General features: G+C 34.9%; 1 protein-coding gene across 1 annotated transcript in view; it reads left to right on the forward strand.

Annotated features, from left to right (window-relative positions):
- CFAP46 (cilia and flagella associated protein 46) overlaps positions 1 to 18,649 on the forward strand; it is an 84,500-nt gene that overhangs the window by 53,079 nt on the left and 12,772 nt on the right. The window contains exons 36-50 of the mRNA XM_026065614.1: positions 14 to 214; positions 1,850 to 1,956; positions 2,829 to 3,011; positions 3,753 to 3,888; positions 4,749 to 4,937; positions 6,827 to 7,015; positions 7,746 to 7,880; positions 8,819 to 8,998; positions 10,676 to 10,843; positions 12,985 to 13,082; positions 13,782 to 13,861; positions 14,291 to 14,436; positions 15,451 to 15,572; positions 15,986 to 16,068; positions 17,115 to 17,279. Coding sequence (XP_025921399.1) covers positions 14 to 214; positions 1,850 to 1,956; positions 2,829 to 3,011; positions 3,753 to 3,888; positions 4,749 to 4,937; positions 6,827 to 7,015; positions 7,746 to 7,880; positions 8,819 to 8,998; positions 10,676 to 10,843; positions 12,985 to 13,082; positions 13,782 to 13,861; positions 14,291 to 14,436; positions 15,451 to 15,572; positions 15,986 to 16,068; positions 17,115 to 17,279 — 2,182 coding nt within the window. The remainder of the gene's footprint in view (positions 1 to 13; positions 215 to 1,849; positions 1,957 to 2,828; positions 3,012 to 3,752; positions 3,889 to 4,748; positions 4,938 to 6,826; positions 7,016 to 7,745; positions 7,881 to 8,818; positions 8,999 to 10,675; positions 10,844 to 12,984; positions 13,083 to 13,781; positions 13,862 to 14,290; positions 14,437 to 15,450; positions 15,573 to 15,985; positions 16,069 to 17,114; positions 17,280 to 18,649) is intronic.

Consider the following 18,649-nt stretch of genomic DNA (forward strand, 5'->3'; position numbering starts at 1 on the left):
GGATCTTTCCTAGGAATTGAGGGCTCTGTATGATGTGTCAAGGTGCTTGTACTTATTTGCTGTATTGGCTAACCTGGAAAAAAACCACGGACAAGCTAAAGCACTCCTTGAGAAAGCACAGCTGCTAGGAGGAAATGAACAATTTTGGTACAACAGCACTCTTAGTCTCGTAGAGGCAATTCTAGAGGAAGAGGAGGAAGGAAAACAGAGTGTGGTAAGGAAGTTTTATTCTTCACTTTTTTGCAGTAATGCCTAGCTTTCAGTGATGAGAAATATTATCCCCTTTGCATTTCAATAAAAACAAGAATATGTGTATCATGCATTTAGTGTTGTTTCTCTGTTATGCATGCAAAAAACATTATCTACAGATTCCAAACAGGTGTAGACCAGTAAGCATGAGACTTTACCCGCAGAAGTTTAACGTTTTTTTGCTAAGCTGTGTATCCTTCTATCGAAATAACAGCAGTTGTAATCTTGTATGTATAACTAAATCCCAGTGATCTGATTCTCTTGGCTAGAATGCTTTTCTTACCTGTAGACAGACAATTTTGTTAACATTGACATGTATTTATTTTCCATATTTAATTAAGATTATATCTTTCAATATTATTTCCTAGTATGTGCTTCCTTTTCAAATACTTATTTTTAGATCCTGAAAGATATTACAGTAACTATATTACTATTACTATTTACTAAAACCCTTTTCCTATTTAACCCTTATCATTAAAATATCCATTTACTATTCAACCCTCARCTTTCATGGATTTCAATACTAAGATGATGCTGTTGTGCCTGTGATGTTCTGTCCTCTATTGATAATCTGTGTTAGTCTGTCCTGTATAAAGAGGTTATTTTGTTTTGGGGTGAACTCACAATAACTAAAAGACAGAAATACCTAGTTACAGTGAGAGTACTTACTGAGGTTTTTAGCAGTATATCTATTAGTGAAGTTTTTTTTCAGCTCTTTCAACCAATATCACTGCAGTAGCAAAATTTTTAATTATGGACAGATCCGTAGGTGACATTTTGAACATCATCTAAGGGGCTTTTTCATTCAAAACTATCAGTCAGGGACGTTTTTACATCCACAGTTGGCAAAGCTATGATAGTGTAAGGTTTAATTGTGGATATTAATATGCTAGTCTGTGCAAGTAAGGACACAGGAATCTGTCCCTAGGAGGATGCCTGTGAAATATTATAGAATCAAACAATTATTTAGGTTAGTGGTCATCTGGTTCAACCCCAGTCAAAGTAGGACCAATTTTGAAATTAAATATCTGACCTCAGTGATGGATCAGATTGTTCAGAGTCATAAGTTGTCATGCTTCAACGATCTCTGAGAATGGAAATTCCACAACCATTCTGGTTCCAATGTTGGCCACCCTCATGGTAAAAAATTTTCATAATACCTGTTTGGAATCTCCCTTGTTCCATGTTGGGTCTGTTGACCCTCCTTCTTTGCTGTGCACCTCCAAGAAGAGTCTGGTTCTGTCTTCTCTTTACCTTCTTTTTAGAGAAATAAAATGCCCCTCTTAGCCTTGACTTCTTCAGGCTGAACAGGCCCAACTTTCTTATCCTATTCTTGTGCATATGTGCTCCATCTCCTTAATCATATCAAGATATCTAATTACAATTATATCTCATACTGTCTTAAAAAATTACATTTTATGTAGAAATACATAAAATGAATGAAAATTTATGAAATGCAGTTGTTAATAATCAGTCATCTTGGGGAATATTAGGGAAAGATGTTTAACATTTTCTGCAGAAAATATAAGCTTTCTAAATTAATGTTTAGTATTATGCATAGACATTTAAAATAACATTATGAAAATTATGTTGTCTGCAGGCTTGTGGGATTTTGGAACACACTGTAAATGTGCTTAGATCTACTTTACTGAAGAGACCTAACAGAGAATCTGAATTGCGTTTTATAATTGCATCCCTTGAAGCCAGGTAACTGTCTTTTTATTAAAGTATATCCAGCCTCCAATGTGCAGCTACACTGAAGCTATATAATGATTTCACTATTCACCTTCATTTGAGTATGATGTATTCCGTGTATTCTCAAGTGCTTTTTTTCCAAGTAATTACTATTTATTCTGTTATTCTTTAAGTTTTCTTTCTAATTTTTTCATTCTTGTGTGTAGCCGTATTAACTGTTAAGTTAGTAAGGTAGCTCAGATACCACAACCTATTGTGTATAGTTTACAGTGTAGATTATCCAAAGAAGCGAGATACACTTCCCCATGCAGAGGTCCCTGTTTGAGCTCAGATATTTCCACAGTGCTACTGCGGTTTGCAGCATTGACCTACTATTTCCTCACCGTGATCAAAGTCTTCATATGGTGAATCTAAACAATGAGTTTGGTGACACTGAAATCCAAAGTATAGACTTTGTTTTGTATTTTGAAGCCAGTAGCTCAAGAAGACATACACAGACAGCTTAAAAAGCATAGATAAAGAGAGAGAAAAATACAACATTCACACTTCCTTCTCTTTCCAAAAATCTGAAACTTTCGTATTAGAAAGGAAAGACTAATAGTCTTCTCAATTCAGCTATATTTAGAAAACTGCTCAGGCCTAGAGACTCTGAAAAGTTAGATAAATGTAACAACTGGTGCCTCAGTTCCAATCCRAAAAAATAGTATTTGATATTTTTCAGGACCTACTATAATTTGTAGATTGCAAATTTAAAGAATTAGGAGATTTCTTCCAGATTTATTGTAATTTATAGAGTAAAAAAAGAGGGCAGAAAGAAATCTATCCATTTTCAAACACAAACTGTGCTTTCTGACTGAGATCTTGTACTTAATTTTTGTTTCTAGGAAAACACTCATTCAGATACATTTTGCCCAAGGTTATATGACTACTAATGCTGAGTCTTCTCAGTTACCATATATGCTACATGAACCTTATAATAAACTAATTCAAATTGGGAAAGACTTCTTCTGTTACGGTTATAAAAACTGCAGCGCTGAGATCTTGCTAGAATGTGCAAATGTTCACAGGTAAGGTTACACTTGTGATGAGAAATTTTATTTAAGTTGAATTAATCTACCAAGTATATTATTTGCATTTTTTAATCTAATGAAAGATGGAAGAAGTAATATTGACAGTTTTGTATCCTGCTGTTTAGGTTTGTTCTCAGTCTGGATGTTTTCCATATTCAGAAAAATACTGTAGAATTAAGAATTTTTTCCACCGAAGGCAGAGTTAATCTTACTTAGTACTAGTGATGCGTATTGTCTTTGAGATCAAAACAAAGCACTGAAGTCACTAAGCTAGCTTTTTGTCTTCCCACCTATAAAGGCATTCTGGTAGCCAGACCAATCATTCTCAAGTATTTATAGACTTTTACAATTCTTAATGTTGAAATGGTTCTCTAGAAATTGCTGTAATGGCAGAAATACAAAACACAGTACGCTTGGACTCCCAGCTGTTTCCAGAATGCCCTCTTCTGGAGACTGAGCCATGTTATATACCATGCTATTCCCACTTTTTGTTCCGGGTGAATACCTACTCCGGAGTAGTATTTGGCTTTCTTGCTGGTGCGTCTTGGAGTCTTTCTGTACTGCAGCAGTGTGGAGTGGAATTAACCAGTTCCAAGAACAAGACCTTGAAAAACAATGTGAAACTATTTACTTTTCATGTTTGAGCCCTTAACAAATACATGTGCAAATTTAATTTATCTAGCATATATATTAAATATCGTTGGTATCATAAAAATTTTGGTTCTCTGCTTTTTTCAGGATGGTTGCTAAGCAGGCAAGAAATGAAGAAGAAAAGCATAGTCACTATCTCRATGCTTATAACTTAGCTCAGAGGGCAGTTTCTGAAGCAGAAGAAGTGTTTCATAATGTTTCTAGCTTATTTGCAGTTAATGAGGTATGACTGTATATTTTTTGCTATTAAGAGAAAAACAAATCTAACTTAGTTTTACTATTCACATGTTTTTAGATAATTCTTGGAGGGCCCAAATGAGATTATCCTCCTATAGTGACAGGCATTGTACAAATACAGGAGGAAACATTCCATTCACGAAGAATATACAGTTTAAATAGGGAAAGAAGGCAGACAGAAATGAAAGGATGTCTTTGGTCTATGTCAATTTTACTTAATTCTAAAATTTATGTAAAAGCTACAAAAGAAAAAGCCTAAACTTGGAGATATTGTGATGAATTTCTTTTCTAAATACTTCACAAGTTTAAAATTCTGCACAATAAATTGTATATTTCTCAGGAGAAAAAAATCATTACAGAGAACATTGTGTAAAAAAAAAAACCCAAAACCCATCTTCTAAATACTCAGTGTATTTTGGGTAATGAAAAGGCTTATACTCTACTCTCTATCTTTTTTTCTGATTTGCCTTTTCAAAGGGTAAATACTTCTGCACTTGAAAAGACTGCTGCCAAAAGCAATAATATTAAAATTCCATTTTTATGTACACATTTACAGCTCCCTTGGAATTACATATTTTTACCAAGGACATAAAACATGAAAAGCAAAACCTGGCTGTTGTTCTTTCATGCAGCTACTCTCATTGCTTTGTAATATATTTGACATTAAACTTTGTCTTCTAAGTTACTTAATTATGTTTATAGCAATATCTATGATCTATTGAGGTGTTGCTGTTCAGACTTTTGCTTCTTCAGTTAAAAGAAATACAACAGTCTAACTTTATAGCAGGTATATTTGCAAAAAAAAAATTGAARTTAGAATTCTACTTTCCTTTGTTTGTATTTCAGACTACAAATATTAGTATCCCATTAATGAGACAACTGGCTAACAGGAAGCTAAAACTCGTGGAAATTCTTCTGGATATTTTTCATCTTGTTATTACTGAAAGAAAGCTCAAAAAAGTAGGAGAGACATCATTCCATAAAATTGTGGAGGCATTCATCAGAGTAAAAACTGAAGATGATTCAACAGAACAGGTAATACAATATATTTCTTCCTATGATTTACATATAAAAGGTACAATAGAATAGGGTTGCTTTCCCTAGCAGACCTTTTCCACTAGTGAGGAAAGGGGTCCCCAGGCCATTCGTTTAGTTCTGCAGCAAAGAAAGTTCAAGTCTGTGTTTTTGTCTTGGGCTCTTTTTTGTGCTCAGAAAGATTTTTGTCTCCCAAATGCACAGGCATAAAAACCACTCAGAAGAGCAAGAGTTGCAGGGAAATGACTTTTGGTTTCATAACTGACTGGRGTTTTTTGCACTGCTCTCTTTTTCACTTGTGCTTAGGTACACGTCTTTTTAACAGTTAAAAAAAGGAAAAAAAAAAAAAGTTGTTTTTAAAAACTGTTTGCCAAACGAGCTGATGAATTAGAGCTAAGAAATGCCCCACTAGATCAGGCCAGTGGTTATTGCTCCGTATTCTGTCCCAGACAATGAAAATAGGAAATGCTATTACAGGAAAGCACTTTAGCCCCCAACACTCCCTGTGGTCTGCTCACCTTTCTCCTCCCCAGTGCCGACAGTCATTTGCTCAGGGAGGTTACAGGCTGCTTTCCAGCCTATTAACTCCTTCTGAACCTACTGTCTGTGAGTTTATCTAACTCTTTATGAACCTGCTCATGTTACCTGCCTGCACCATCACACACTGTGGTGGTGGCAAATGCCAGTTCACTACCTGTAGTTAACTGCTTTGTAAAGAAGTACTTTCTCCTATCTGTTTTAGAGTGATCTCCCACTAATTTCACAGTAAGGGCTCTCGTAGTTCCAATATTGTTGCATTTGGCGAATAACAGTTCTGCATTCACATTATCCTCTGCCTTCGTGATATTACATACCTCAGACATCTCCCCTCAGCCTTCTCCTCTCCAAATTCTCCATCACTTTACATTTGTAGATCAATATTATGTGTTTTCCTAAAAGATAAGAAACTTCTATAAAAGATAACTCAGACAAGGCTTGATATAGGAGTTACCTGGTGAAATTCTGTGCCAGTTTGTTGTTGTGCAGGTCAGATCAGATTATCGTAACATTTCTCCTGGTTGTAAAATCTGTGTGTTTAAAATTCATGCAGAATCTGAACTATTTGCTTTTAAGAAGCAAATTGAAGAAAGGTACACAGGGAAGGATTTTCCTTCACAGAAAATTTTTAGTAAAGCTTCAAAATAAAAACAGTTTGGTAACTGAATTTTGAATGATCTAGAGGGTACCTGATTACAAGGATACATGAGTAAAGTAGAGAAGTAATGGTTAGCTTTCATATCTGTCGCGGTCCGCGGGAGTAGCGGGAAAGAATCATACGCAGTCACAGAATGCAGATTCAACTCCAACTTTATTCAGCAATGTGCCCATCTTATATATGTTTGTGCAGTCGTGGCATGCAGGCACGCGGCGCCTTGGCCACTATGATTGGTTAGCTGCTATGAAGCACGTGGCGTTTGCCTTAATATGATTGGTTTACAGTTTCTGTTCACGCGCCTAAAGTGAATACACGATCGGTGCAAAGTTGCTGTTCACGTGGAGGGGCTTATCAGCCCCCTCCTTTACTTATTTACCACTACTTATCTTCCYCTTCCGTAATGGTCTAGGAATGCTCAAAGACAATTCACATAGCCGCAGGGATCCTCACAGATTATTGTTGTGAAGCACTGCAAGGGCCCCAACACATATCTAAAGCAAATACCTATATTTGTATTTGTGAATCATTGATTAGTTTGTGTATCTCTTAGAGACAGCTGTTTTGTAGTTGAAAGTGTAATCAGACTTAACAAATGTATATATGTGCATATATGTATTGTATGCRAAATAATATGTAAAATGTTTGTGTGTGTGCACATATATAAGCATATAAACATATCTATATRTTTTACCAGGACTGGAAGCGTATGGAGCACACCGTAGGTCAAATTACACTGGCTCAGTTAGCACACATACAGAATCTTTGTAAAGGCTGTCCTGACATCAAATCCAAATGCCTGTGTCTCACTGGAAAAACTCTTCATTTACTTGCTGTTAACATGGATCCCCTACATTCAGAGGTTTACTGGAAGCCAAATGTTATGGTATGCATTCTTTTCCATATTTAAATTAGTTCCTCTGTGTAAAGTTTATCTACCACAATATTTTTCTGTATATGCTCTTACAATACTACTCTTTATTTCAAGCTAGATTTTACAAATTGCATGCAAGTCATAATAAAAATATATCCTGAAACAAGTAATTTCAGGAATGTGCCTCTGCCTACATGCCATCCTCATGTATTTGKCCATGTCTCAGATAATCATAATTGATCACTTTTTGATTTTTCCCTGCGATTTGATAGTTCCGATATTTGTAGAAGACAGATTAAAAAATTCCTTGAATGCTTTAAAGGGCTAGGTAAATTGGACTCTGAATCCATGCAAACAAGAAGTAATGACTTGTATTTGAAAAGCAGATCTTGTATTGTGCAAAGAACACCATGTAAGAAAGGGAAAGTTGAGTCTTTACAAATTCAGTATGAGCTAAATTGTTCCTAAGAAATGAACKGAGGAAAAAACATCAGAAAATAAAAATCTGAGATTATGTTGGGGGCCTTCTTAGCTTGTGTTAGTCATGTTATCATGATAACATATTAAGAAATTTTGATGCCTGGTGATATTGCTAAATCACTCGCCACAAGAGATTCATATAGTGAGGTGACTTCTTCTAAGGTAGGTGGGCTTCTTCTTTACCTGTACTTTCACAAAGGAAATGAAGCCACCCACACTTAATGAAATGATTGATTATTCTTTTTTCTATTACAATGAGTAGGAAGAAGCTAAATTGGGCACCACAAAACCTTGCCTGACTTCAGCAGAATGCAGTGAAAGGGAAATGACAAGCAGCAGTTTACCAGCTAATAAATGTCAACATGATAAATATAGGGGGAAAACACAGGAATTAAAGGTATTTAGCATATTTGCTTGTACAATAATTTGAGTACATCCTTTTTATGGAATAACAGTCACCTTACCTTGCTCTGTTTGAACAGATGGTGGAAATGTTTATAGCTTATAAATGTGATGTTGGGGCGGGGCGGGGGGAAAAATCACCTTTCCATCTCTATTCTGCTATGTATCTCCCTCCTGCCTCTCAATACATGCTGTGGGACATCCTTCCTATGGAGCTTTTTCCCTTTCTAGATTCCCGCTGACCCAGAACATAGCAGCCAGGGCAGAGCAGACAGGCAGCTTTCTCTCTGTTGCACAGACATGCCTTTCTAACAGAACACAGCATTTTGCAAATGAAGAACAAACAAATTAAAGAGATACCTTCTACTGCAAAACGTCTATAAAATTCTTACTAAATTTAAACTGTATTACATGCTGAGCTGAGCTCTGTGATAAAAATGCTGCAGCTCAAAGCGCACTAGGAATTGGGGTGTACGGTTTGTGTTGCTAATTAATAATTTTTTTATGGGGCATAATCAGTAACTACCCATGTCAAGAAATTTGTATTTATTCATATTAAATATAATTTACTGTCAACAGAAACAACTGTACTGAGAACTGACTGAAAATTCAGTCAATGCTGTGTTCTGAACAGCTCACACTGGCTGGAATTTAAGTACATGTTTTATATTGGAGAAAATATCTCTTTTAACAATTCTTAAAACTTTTTTTTAATATTATGTAATAAATGTTGAGGTCTGCAGAATAATTCATATGTATATTTACATACTTTGAACATACATTAAGTAAATGCCTCAAAATGGAGAAAAAGCATTAAAACTTGTCACCAAAAAAGTATTTGCCTTTTTTAAAACACTCGTAATCTGTATACATATAGCAAATATTTAATATTAATGCACATTTTAATATAAACCCTTTTATTTTATTATCTAGAAGAAACGTAGATTGTCTCAGAATTATCTTTCTCAATGCAGTGAAGTTTTACTACAGTGCATGGGTACTGCATTCCGCCATAATATTATTGATGTATTGGCTCCTGCTAGTTTTGAAATGGTTGAATGCTTCGGGCAGTTTGATCCAGTTTCAACAAGCCAGTTTTTGGCCCTTCATCAGGTAATGCAGCTAATGAATTATGCATCTTTCTAGTAAAAAAGTGTGTTTTAAGTTATATATGCAAAAATGTCTATTCATATTGCCTAATAATTGATCATTAATTCACTGTCTAAGAAACAGCTGGTATTATTGGTAATTAAATATTTATATAATAATATAATAGATTTATATTATTTATTTATTATATATATATGTGTGTGTGTGTATGTGTGTGTGTGTATGTATGTATATAGATTATTAATGTATTTTAAATTTGTAAGTATATTTGCTGGCTGACCAGAATATCTGGTCAGTGGCATTTTGACAGTTCTAGTATTTGTTATGTTTGATTTGAAGTTTTCATTAATGATTGCATTCATGTAAATATTTTAATATGAATAAATTATCATAATGTAATTAGCTAAGGTAAGACATTAGCACAAGATAAAGTTTCATCCTTCCCTGACAAGTGATTTAAAAAATGATTCTCTTGATTTCTTCATTCATTATTATGAAATAGATAGGAAAGGTTTACATTAAGTTTTTCAAATCAGCATCTACACAGTGTGGTCCCATAGATGGCTCAAGGGCATGTGCATCATTCATGTCAGTATGTGCCTTCATTACAGAGAAGATGAGGAACGCTGTGAGGCTCGTAGCCCCTACTGCAGGAGCAAATAACGCTTCCTACACCATTATCTTCATTGCAGGAATATAGAAATGCCTGTTATACCAACTTCCTTCCTCCCACGTGGAGGCAGGCACAGGAGGTTATGGAAAACAGTAAGCAGCTGCCTGTGTGTCAACACTTAGATTTGCAAATACCTCCGCCTACATGTGGAATGAAATAGGCAGTCTTTTGGAGAGTCAGAAAACAGCTAATACAGGAGTTTGCACTTCGGTCCTTTATTCCTGTATTCTTGCAGAAAACACATATTTTTATGGTTTGCTCTCATACTTGATTGTGAACAGGCAAAGTAGAAGGCATTAGGAGGCACCAAAAGCACAAGTAGCCCTGTCTTTTACTGGGCAAAAAATTCTGCTAATTCAATTACTATCTTGTCCAAAAAGGTTTGGAGGGAAAAAAAAGGTTAAAATATCACAAAATATCACTTGATGTGAATCCCAAACCTTCCTTTGGAATTTTTGATTAGGTCAACCAAATTCCCTTTTTTTTTTTTTTTTTTAAACATGGCAGCTGTCTTAATAGAAGGAAAAAAAGATGGTTCAGCTCTTCAAGTGAGCATTTATTTAAAGGATGCTTAGGAAAAACATAATGATCAGCTCTTCAGATGGGATTGGTAGGTTTGCTGGAAGAAAAGGATATAAAGTCTTACACTTTAGCATGCGCTTTGTGGGAAATCTATTAAAATGAGTGATATGACAGCTAATACAATAAAAGGCCGGTATTGCCCTTGCAGAAGCACAAAAACACGGAAAAGTTTTAGCTTACTTGGAAGGCTGAGTTCAGAGCATGGCGCTTGCCTTTCCACTCAGAACTTTGAGGACTGAGTGCAGGAACATGCATAATAAAGGCAGACAAAGAAGTCAGTTCTAGCTATTAATTTTTAAGAAATTGTCGTAAATTRTTGCCAAACTTTTTACATTATATTGTAAACATAATTAATAGGCATGCTCATATAATATATACATATATATTTCGATGGGAAAAAATAAACTAATATAGAAATTTTACAGAGCTGTTCAGCATCCATGATGATGAGGAATATTCTTCTAACAGCTACTTCTAACACCAGCAGCTCTCAGCTGGCAGCGTTATTGCATCTTCAGAATCACTTAAAACGAAACAGAAATACAAGTGATCTTCTAAAAAATGTGGAACAGCAACTGACTGCTATTTCAAGGGTAACTTTTTGAGTAGTACTACTTATGAGGGATCTGTATGTTATACAGAAACACACACATGTACAAACATATATATATGAGCTGTATGTAGTTACAGTTATTCCTGGAATTAAATAATATTTTGTCTGATTACTTTGGACTCTGTTAAACATTTTTGTTTTCTTAATTTGAAGCATGGTATTGACTTGGTTGATGTGGTCGTGAACTGAAATACTGTTTTTATTAGTATGGCACATACTATCCTATGGTTTTGCTTATGATATGCTATCCGCGTGGCAAAAGCTATGTAATTTAAGTTAGAAGCGGGATGTAAGGATGAAATTCAGGCTTGTCCTGTAGTTACTATTTTGGTGTAGCTAGATACTGGATTTGTGCCTGTCTGCATGCACAATACACTGAAATCATTGTACACTGAATCATCCAGTCCAGCTGAAGGTACCATTGCAAAGGACCCTTGCAACAGAGACTCCCATCACCATCCTGTTTGAGATACCTTGTTCCYCTTGCAAGTGTTACCCTATGAAAAGATCCCAGTAAACTATTTTTTTGGTTTTGGGTTTTTTTTTAACAAACTGTTCATGGGTTTCTGGACATCATCTGAATTGTGATGTTGCGAACTGGATATTTAAAGAAACCAGCCAGTAAAAATATAACTCATGATGCATAGTTCTGGAGCAAATCATGGTTAAACTTTTCTGGGAGAGAAATATTCTGTCTTTGAGTCTAAACTGGCTGAAAACAGTGTATTCTTCAAATGTCTGAGATATAAAAGTGGATACCAAAACTAACCTTGGAAGACCCTAGGTTAAAAACTTAGTTAAAGTTAAAAACTGCTAGGAAGTTAGCTACAAAGGATTAGCTGCTGGGGATTTAAGCATGTCCAGGAGAATTTACAAAATGTGGCAAGCAGAGATGCAATAAGGCATGAGAAAAATTCATGTTTGTAGGCTATTTATTTTGGCTCTTTTCTGTATGTTCTGTATTATTTAGCAGAGGGAGTAGGATAATATTTGGTTTAGAAGACACTGTTTTTGAGTTGCTATAATCATCTAAAAGGTAGCAGATACCCAAGCTGAAAAGATTTCACAACACCAACGTGTCTGCTGCAGTAGCTCAGGAAAGCAAGGTGTCAATCAAGACATCTGTTCATATCTGCACTGTTAAACTGCATGACTTCAGGCAGCATGGGATGCAAGAAACCAAAGTGGTCGCTGAAGCAGTGCTCTCTGAGGGTACATTAGGGTTTTTCAAAGTACAATGGTGGTTTTTAGTTCAGATCAGGAGTGCACTTTCAAAGTGAATCTCCCAGTTCTCACTGTGCTTTGGTTTGCATCGTGGAGCAGTGAGTGCATGAGCTGGATTCCTTCTAGGTGAAAACTAAACTGGATGCCTGATGCACTCCAGTCACAAATGGGCATTTAGTCCAAGGGACCAGTCTAGAGGTATTCTGAAGTAAAAATCATTGAAAAGTGTATAGTAGGCAGTTTTGCTCCTGCTGCTCTCCACCACTCGATGCTGTAGATGTAGTCAGAGTAGGTTAAAGAGGGTGTGCTTGAGCACATAAAAGACTTTGRCCTGAAGAACACGTGAACACGCGTGCTTAAACTTAACTGTGTCAAAGATGTTTATAGTACTTTCTCTGTTAGGACCAGTATTTCACCTGGAGACTGGATTCTGAGTTTAGTCACATCACTTGGGTTTTTTAGTTTTATTTTCTCCAAAACAGTTATATATTCTTTAGTGATAGGTATAATATTTTACAGAGTTCCTTTTGGTGAGGTGTCTGTTCTTAACAAAATTGTGAAGGACTTTTATGAACATGGATGTTATGTTGAGTTATTCTGCTCCCTCCTTTGCTAATATTCTGCTTAGTATTTGATAACATTATAACATCATAGGTAGTGTAGCAGCCAAAAAGATCATGTTGTTATCAAGAGTGGACTAAGTTAATTACAGTTATTTGTAATTTGTTTAGGATAATATTTCTAATCTCTTCTGCACTGCACAAAAATATGTTCTCTGAGTGTATTTTTCAAATATCAGCACCTTCTTTTCTAGAATTATCAATTTTCTGGTGAAAGAATTGAGATAATGTTTTATAAAATGTATGAAACTAATGTTACTTTTGAATTATTGTACAGGCTTGGAGAAATCTCTGTATTCCTGTTGAACATTTTAACATCATGAATGAATTGCCACCTAATTTTTACGTAGTTATTCTCCAGCATTCAGAAGACAGGTATAAAATTTCATCATTTTAGCTTATCATTTTGTTTGGTACCAATGTCGTCTTTCTATACCAGTGAATAAACACTATATTGATTGTTTATTACCTTTTGCTTGTAATTTTGCTGGATTTGAATTTTAGGATAGGGAACAAATTAATTAAAAAAAATCTGCCTGCAACTCAAGCCTTTACTTATAACTATTTCTCTGCTTTTGATTTCAGTAATTATCTCTTTATTCTCTAGAGTAGAGAACTTYAAAGATTTTGAGCCCTTTTTCTGATCTCTTAAATTCTGTTTATAATTTCCAGTTCTCATTCTTTATGCCCTTGCAAATGTTAGGAGGAGTTGTATTTAGGTTTATAGAGCCACGAATGATCTGATTATTGCAGCCCTAATTAGTGATCACTCATAAACTGAGCTGTAGTAACTGACTATGTGTACCCTCAGCAATTGTGAAAACTCTTAAACAATTGTCATGGAAAAGCAAACAAAAATATCCTTTACTGGATATACAGCAACAAAAGAATTCCTTATATCTCTCATTTTGTTCCCATTAGATTTTGCAGATTTGGCACCCCAAGCTGGGGATAAGTAATGCATCTTGAGGGTATATTTGAGCACGTTAAATTATTGGCAACTGATAAAGTTGCTTCATACAAATAAGACTAAGTAGCCAAATAATCTACTCACCATTTTTCTGCTTTCTATAGATCGAGCTTGTACAGTTCATTGATTGAGAAACCAAAAGTAAGTACTGCACAACAAAAAGGAAAACCCTCTCAGCCAATGGGTAAGTACCTGTTATATTTAGGAATAAAAATAATTGCCCTGGTATTATTAGAAGACTCTTATGTTTCACTGTTGCTTTCAGTACAAATTTTAAATAACTGTTGTAACTCTTATTAATACCAGAGGAAGGTTAATACATGTGTTTCATAATCAGATACCATGTATCTACTTACAGTTTACAGAATTTATGTTGATATTTGAAGATTAAAGTTGTTACAGATAAATAACTATCGAGATTTTTTTCATTGTATATTTCTGTATAGATTTTGTGCTAAATGTATGTAAACCATTATTTCATTTTTCAAGGAATACTGAGAAATATTGTTTTAGATCTTGAGTGTGTCTCTGCAACCATTTCTTCAAGTAGAAATATGATGATTTAAAAAGAAAGTGTCTTAAAATGGTATTTTCCTCCTTTTAATACTGCAAGTTAAAGTTTCTCGATTTCCCGTGGATCCTGATATATTTCGTATTTTGTTGGAAAAAGTGCGTCTTTACAAGCAGCAAAAGATGGATAGTCTACTTAAACAGACTGTCATTCAAAACTTGCAAGAGTGTGTCTCCAAAATAGATGAGGTAATATATTTGATTATCTTATATTTAAAATAGGATGAAAAACATCTACTGAAAACTGTCAGAAACACTCTGTATTTCTGAAATAAATTTTCAATTTATTCCAAAYGTAATATCTCTGGGCTTCATAATTAATAAATCCTGTCTGTGCCCTGCTTAAAAATTTAATCTTACTATATTATTCTGCTTTTATTTCAATATATCATTCAATATGTCATTTCAAAAGCTTTGAAATGTTCTGTAGTTTACTGTAGTGGAAAGTTGATACAATTGAGTCCAAATTACTCAAAAATGAAGATTTGCATTTTGCACATTGGCTTTCATACCCTTCATTCTAGATATAGGAAAAGATATTACAGGAAAGCCCCAGGTGTCCCAAGAAAAAAACTGTGATCATAGAACCCAACCCTTAAATCAAAATAAATTAGTCTTAGTCAGAGAATTATTATCAGTTTCCAACACAGGACAGTTTCTTTCCAGGGCACGCAGTATTTCCTTAGTGGACCTACTTATTTGAATGCGGTAGATCCAAGTCTGCTACTCTCAAGATTTTGCTTCAAGGACATATCTCATTGGAATTTCAAGATTATATCTGTGGCTTTGAACACTCTTAAATTCCAGATGATGAAAATTTTCTGTTTCTACAAGAGGCTTCAGTTCTGTAAAGACTTAGTTTTCACAGCCAGTGGACAGCTCATTGTGTAGTATAAAGGCACAGTGGAAAAGCCTGTGACTTTTGCATAGACTTTTAAGCTGAGAGATCACAGAAAGTTTTCTACACATTCAGTGTGTAAGTCTGTGTCCCATAGCATTCTCATTTACATTAGCTTTGGCTCCATTAGAGTATATGAAGGTGTTCACACTTAGGCTTTTTGAAACTGATCTGATATATTTATATTTTCCATTTTATGGTGCTTAAATTGATCTGATATAGCCTTGATTTAACATATTGCACCTTCAGTCCTTGTTAAATACCATTTGTAAATATTGTATTTTTTATTGCAATTTATATGATAGTCTTCCACAGAAAAAACAGATGAGAATAGACAGGATTTTACATCAGATTTCTCTGAAATAGTGGAAGTTATGGAAGACTATCTGAGACCAGTGCTGTCACAGTTTGATTTTCCTGATACTAGGTAAGACATTTAAAATTATTTCATCATCATTTGTGAAAATAAAATTGTGACTCAGACCCTACCAATACAGGAATGATTTTTAGCAAGAATAGAACCTATGGAATGGACTTTTTACTTCTTTCAAGATAGTATATGCAAGACTAAGAGGATTGAAATTTATAAAATGCTAATGTCCATCTCTAACAAGCATTTTCCTCCACCTCAAGTCATACCATATTGAGCTGAGGGTGAAACATTATAATTAAACTATTTAAGGATGGGATTTCCAAGAGCTAGGAACTCCAAAGGGAGTATGTTCTTTGTGTTAAATTTCATTGAGATTGCACCACCTTTTTCTTTGTGCCTCCTGTGAAAACCTTTATTTGTATATGTATTAATTCTGGTAATATTTTCAATGTTATTCATATTCCCAGAGAACAGAGTGCATCAGGTTCAGCAGCTGAATCAGGAAAAATAAAAGTAAAAGATAAAGATTCCAAACACACAGGAATACAAGGTATGTGCTTTCTTGAGTATAATACACAGATATAATATATATATAAGTATATATAGCTCCAAATATGAGCAGATATCAGAATGCTGATCTTCATATAGTTTCAGTTTTTCAGAAGCCAGGGAGGGAACAAGGTGTTTGCTAACAGTTTTATCTGGATTCATTTTCTATACCTGGTCTAGTATTTTAGTATACTTCCAAAGAGATTGTGTATATGCTGGAAGGACCTATGCTTCTGCATGTATCCACCGTCTTCCAAATTATACAGGCTTCAGACAGCCAAAGAAAATGGCTTTATTACAGACCAGTCTTTTCAGAAGAAAGGCCAATAGAAAGAGAACTTTCTTCAGTCTGTTGATCTCTTTCTATTTTATATTTTCCGCCTTTTTACTCTGTGGACTTTCACAATACTTGTGGACTCTCACAGGGGTTTTTGCCTTATGGTGGGGAGTAGTGAAGTGTACCAATTAAAAACCACTAAAAAAAATACACATTTGCAGTTGKTTTTGTCTGTAAGAGTTTCTTTCTACAACCTGGCAGCCGGCTTCTTCTGTCATTCTGGAAAGACTTTGGATAACCTGTCTTTCATGTATTTGTTGTTTCTGTGTACCAAGTGGGAAAATGTTGGCATAATGATATTCAGTGCTTCTTTCTAAATAACAGAAAAAAAGTTTCCTACAGAATGATATAGTCAGCATTGGATAAGAGCTCTTTTAAAACTCTTATTTTTTAGCCAAACATAGTTAGAACAGTTTTGCATTTCCAAACATCATTCCCTTGTATACCTTGCATACACAGGACTTTGGTCTGGGATGGTGTGGCTATTAATATTTTTCCCTCTGAAGAATTAGCTCTCACAAATGCATATKCTTGTAAGTTTGCAAAGTCTTAGGGGGGGCTATATCAAAAAAAATATGATTGTATAATGCTCTTTATCCACACTAAAATGGATTTCAGGCATCATGCAATAGAAGAAGTTTTTACAACTAATTAATTTTTGGTATATGTACTGAGAAATACTAAATCTCAGTCTTGTTATATTTCTTCAGGTACACCTATGGAGTTAGGATTGTGTGTGGTATTATTGGCAGATACATTATTTATGGAATTGCCTTTGGAAGCACTGAGTATCTTTCAAGAAGAAGGTATATGTTCTGTATCCAGAGATTTTTCTCTCCAGATTTTCTACAATCGAGTACATGTAGAAGAATCAGGTACTATTAGATAAACGTTCTTTGCATTAGTATGGTGATGCAGTACAAAAGATACTTAAAATGTGAAGAATATGAATAGTATAATATATTTTATGGAAACACTACCATGTACAATAGATTCCTAGTATTTTGGCTGAAATACATGTATTAGTAACGTACAGTAATGCAAGTAGTAGTAATGTATTATATAGTAATAYATTATATTTGCAGTGCTAGCTAATTTAAAATGTCCTGTGCTATGAAAGAATAAGTAAAGTTCAGTGGATTCTAAGATGGCTTGTGAATTTTGAAAAAAATGAAAGAATTTAGACTTACGTTAATGTATGGCTTTGCTCAAAATGTCAAATGTTGATAAACTTTTAAAGCACTGAGCCAATTCCTCTGTGTGTAGCTAAGATTACCTTAAGGGCTCAGGTCAATTCAGCAATCCTTGTGCTATACATGAGCAAAATTTGTGATCAGAAAATCAGTAAAAGTTACTGAAACGTGCAACGTATAAGGAAAGCTCACAAAAGGAAACCAAGAGCTTAGATTGCAAGGGAATACAGAGGTGAAGAGCAGAGAAGAAAAGCATACAGAGGAGTGACTGGTCAACTGTGGGAATGGGTTGCCCGGACAGGTTGTGAAATATCCATCTGTGGAGGTATTTAAGACTTGGCTGGACAAGTCCCTGAGCAACCTGGTCCGATTAGACCTGCTTCAAGCAGGGGTTTGGACTAGATGGTGTCTGAAGGTCCCATCCAATGTAAATTATTCTATGATTCTGTGATTCTGTGGCTGGAAGCATGGCATCCTCAGAGAGTGGCCAGACTAGTTGAGACCAAAGGTCTACCTAGCCCAGTGCTCTGTCTCCAAGCAAGCACAGTTAGCTTAATCCACTTCCCACTGAAATCATTAAAACAAGGGATTATGTAGAAGCATTTTGACTTCTCTAGATGATTGGTGAAACATAGACTTGTTTTCTTAACAAATTTGTGAGTCACAAACCTAACCTTCATGGTCTTCCATGAAATGTATATCAGTTGTGATGAGCGTTGCCTTCAATGAAAGTAAAACTTGATATCTACTAAATTATATAAAAGACATTCTGTGTGATTGTGGTAAATTATGTGATTCTAATAGAAAAGCATGGGTTCAGTGACTTGAGAGGGAGGTCCCTATATAATCTCTTCAGTGAAATGAGTTTTTAAATGAGGTAGTTGGATAGATTTTTAATTGGTTTTATTAACTTTTCCTGATGGCATCTTAAAGATCAATTCTAAAAATGAATGAGAAATGCAGGCACTAAGCAGTTCTTCTGTAGAGATCAAACACAAATGTATCTTTGTTTATCTGTTACCGAAGTTATAAAAATCTAAAGTCACATTAGT

Source organism: Apteryx rowi, unplaced genomic scaffold, assembly GCF_003343035.1.
Source record: "Apteryx rowi isolate R43461 unplaced genomic scaffold, aptRow1 scaffold_23, whole genome shotgun sequence".
In the NCBI taxonomy this organism is placed as follows: domain Eukaryota; kingdom Metazoa; phylum Chordata; class Aves; order Apterygiformes; family Apterygidae; genus Apteryx; species Apteryx rowi.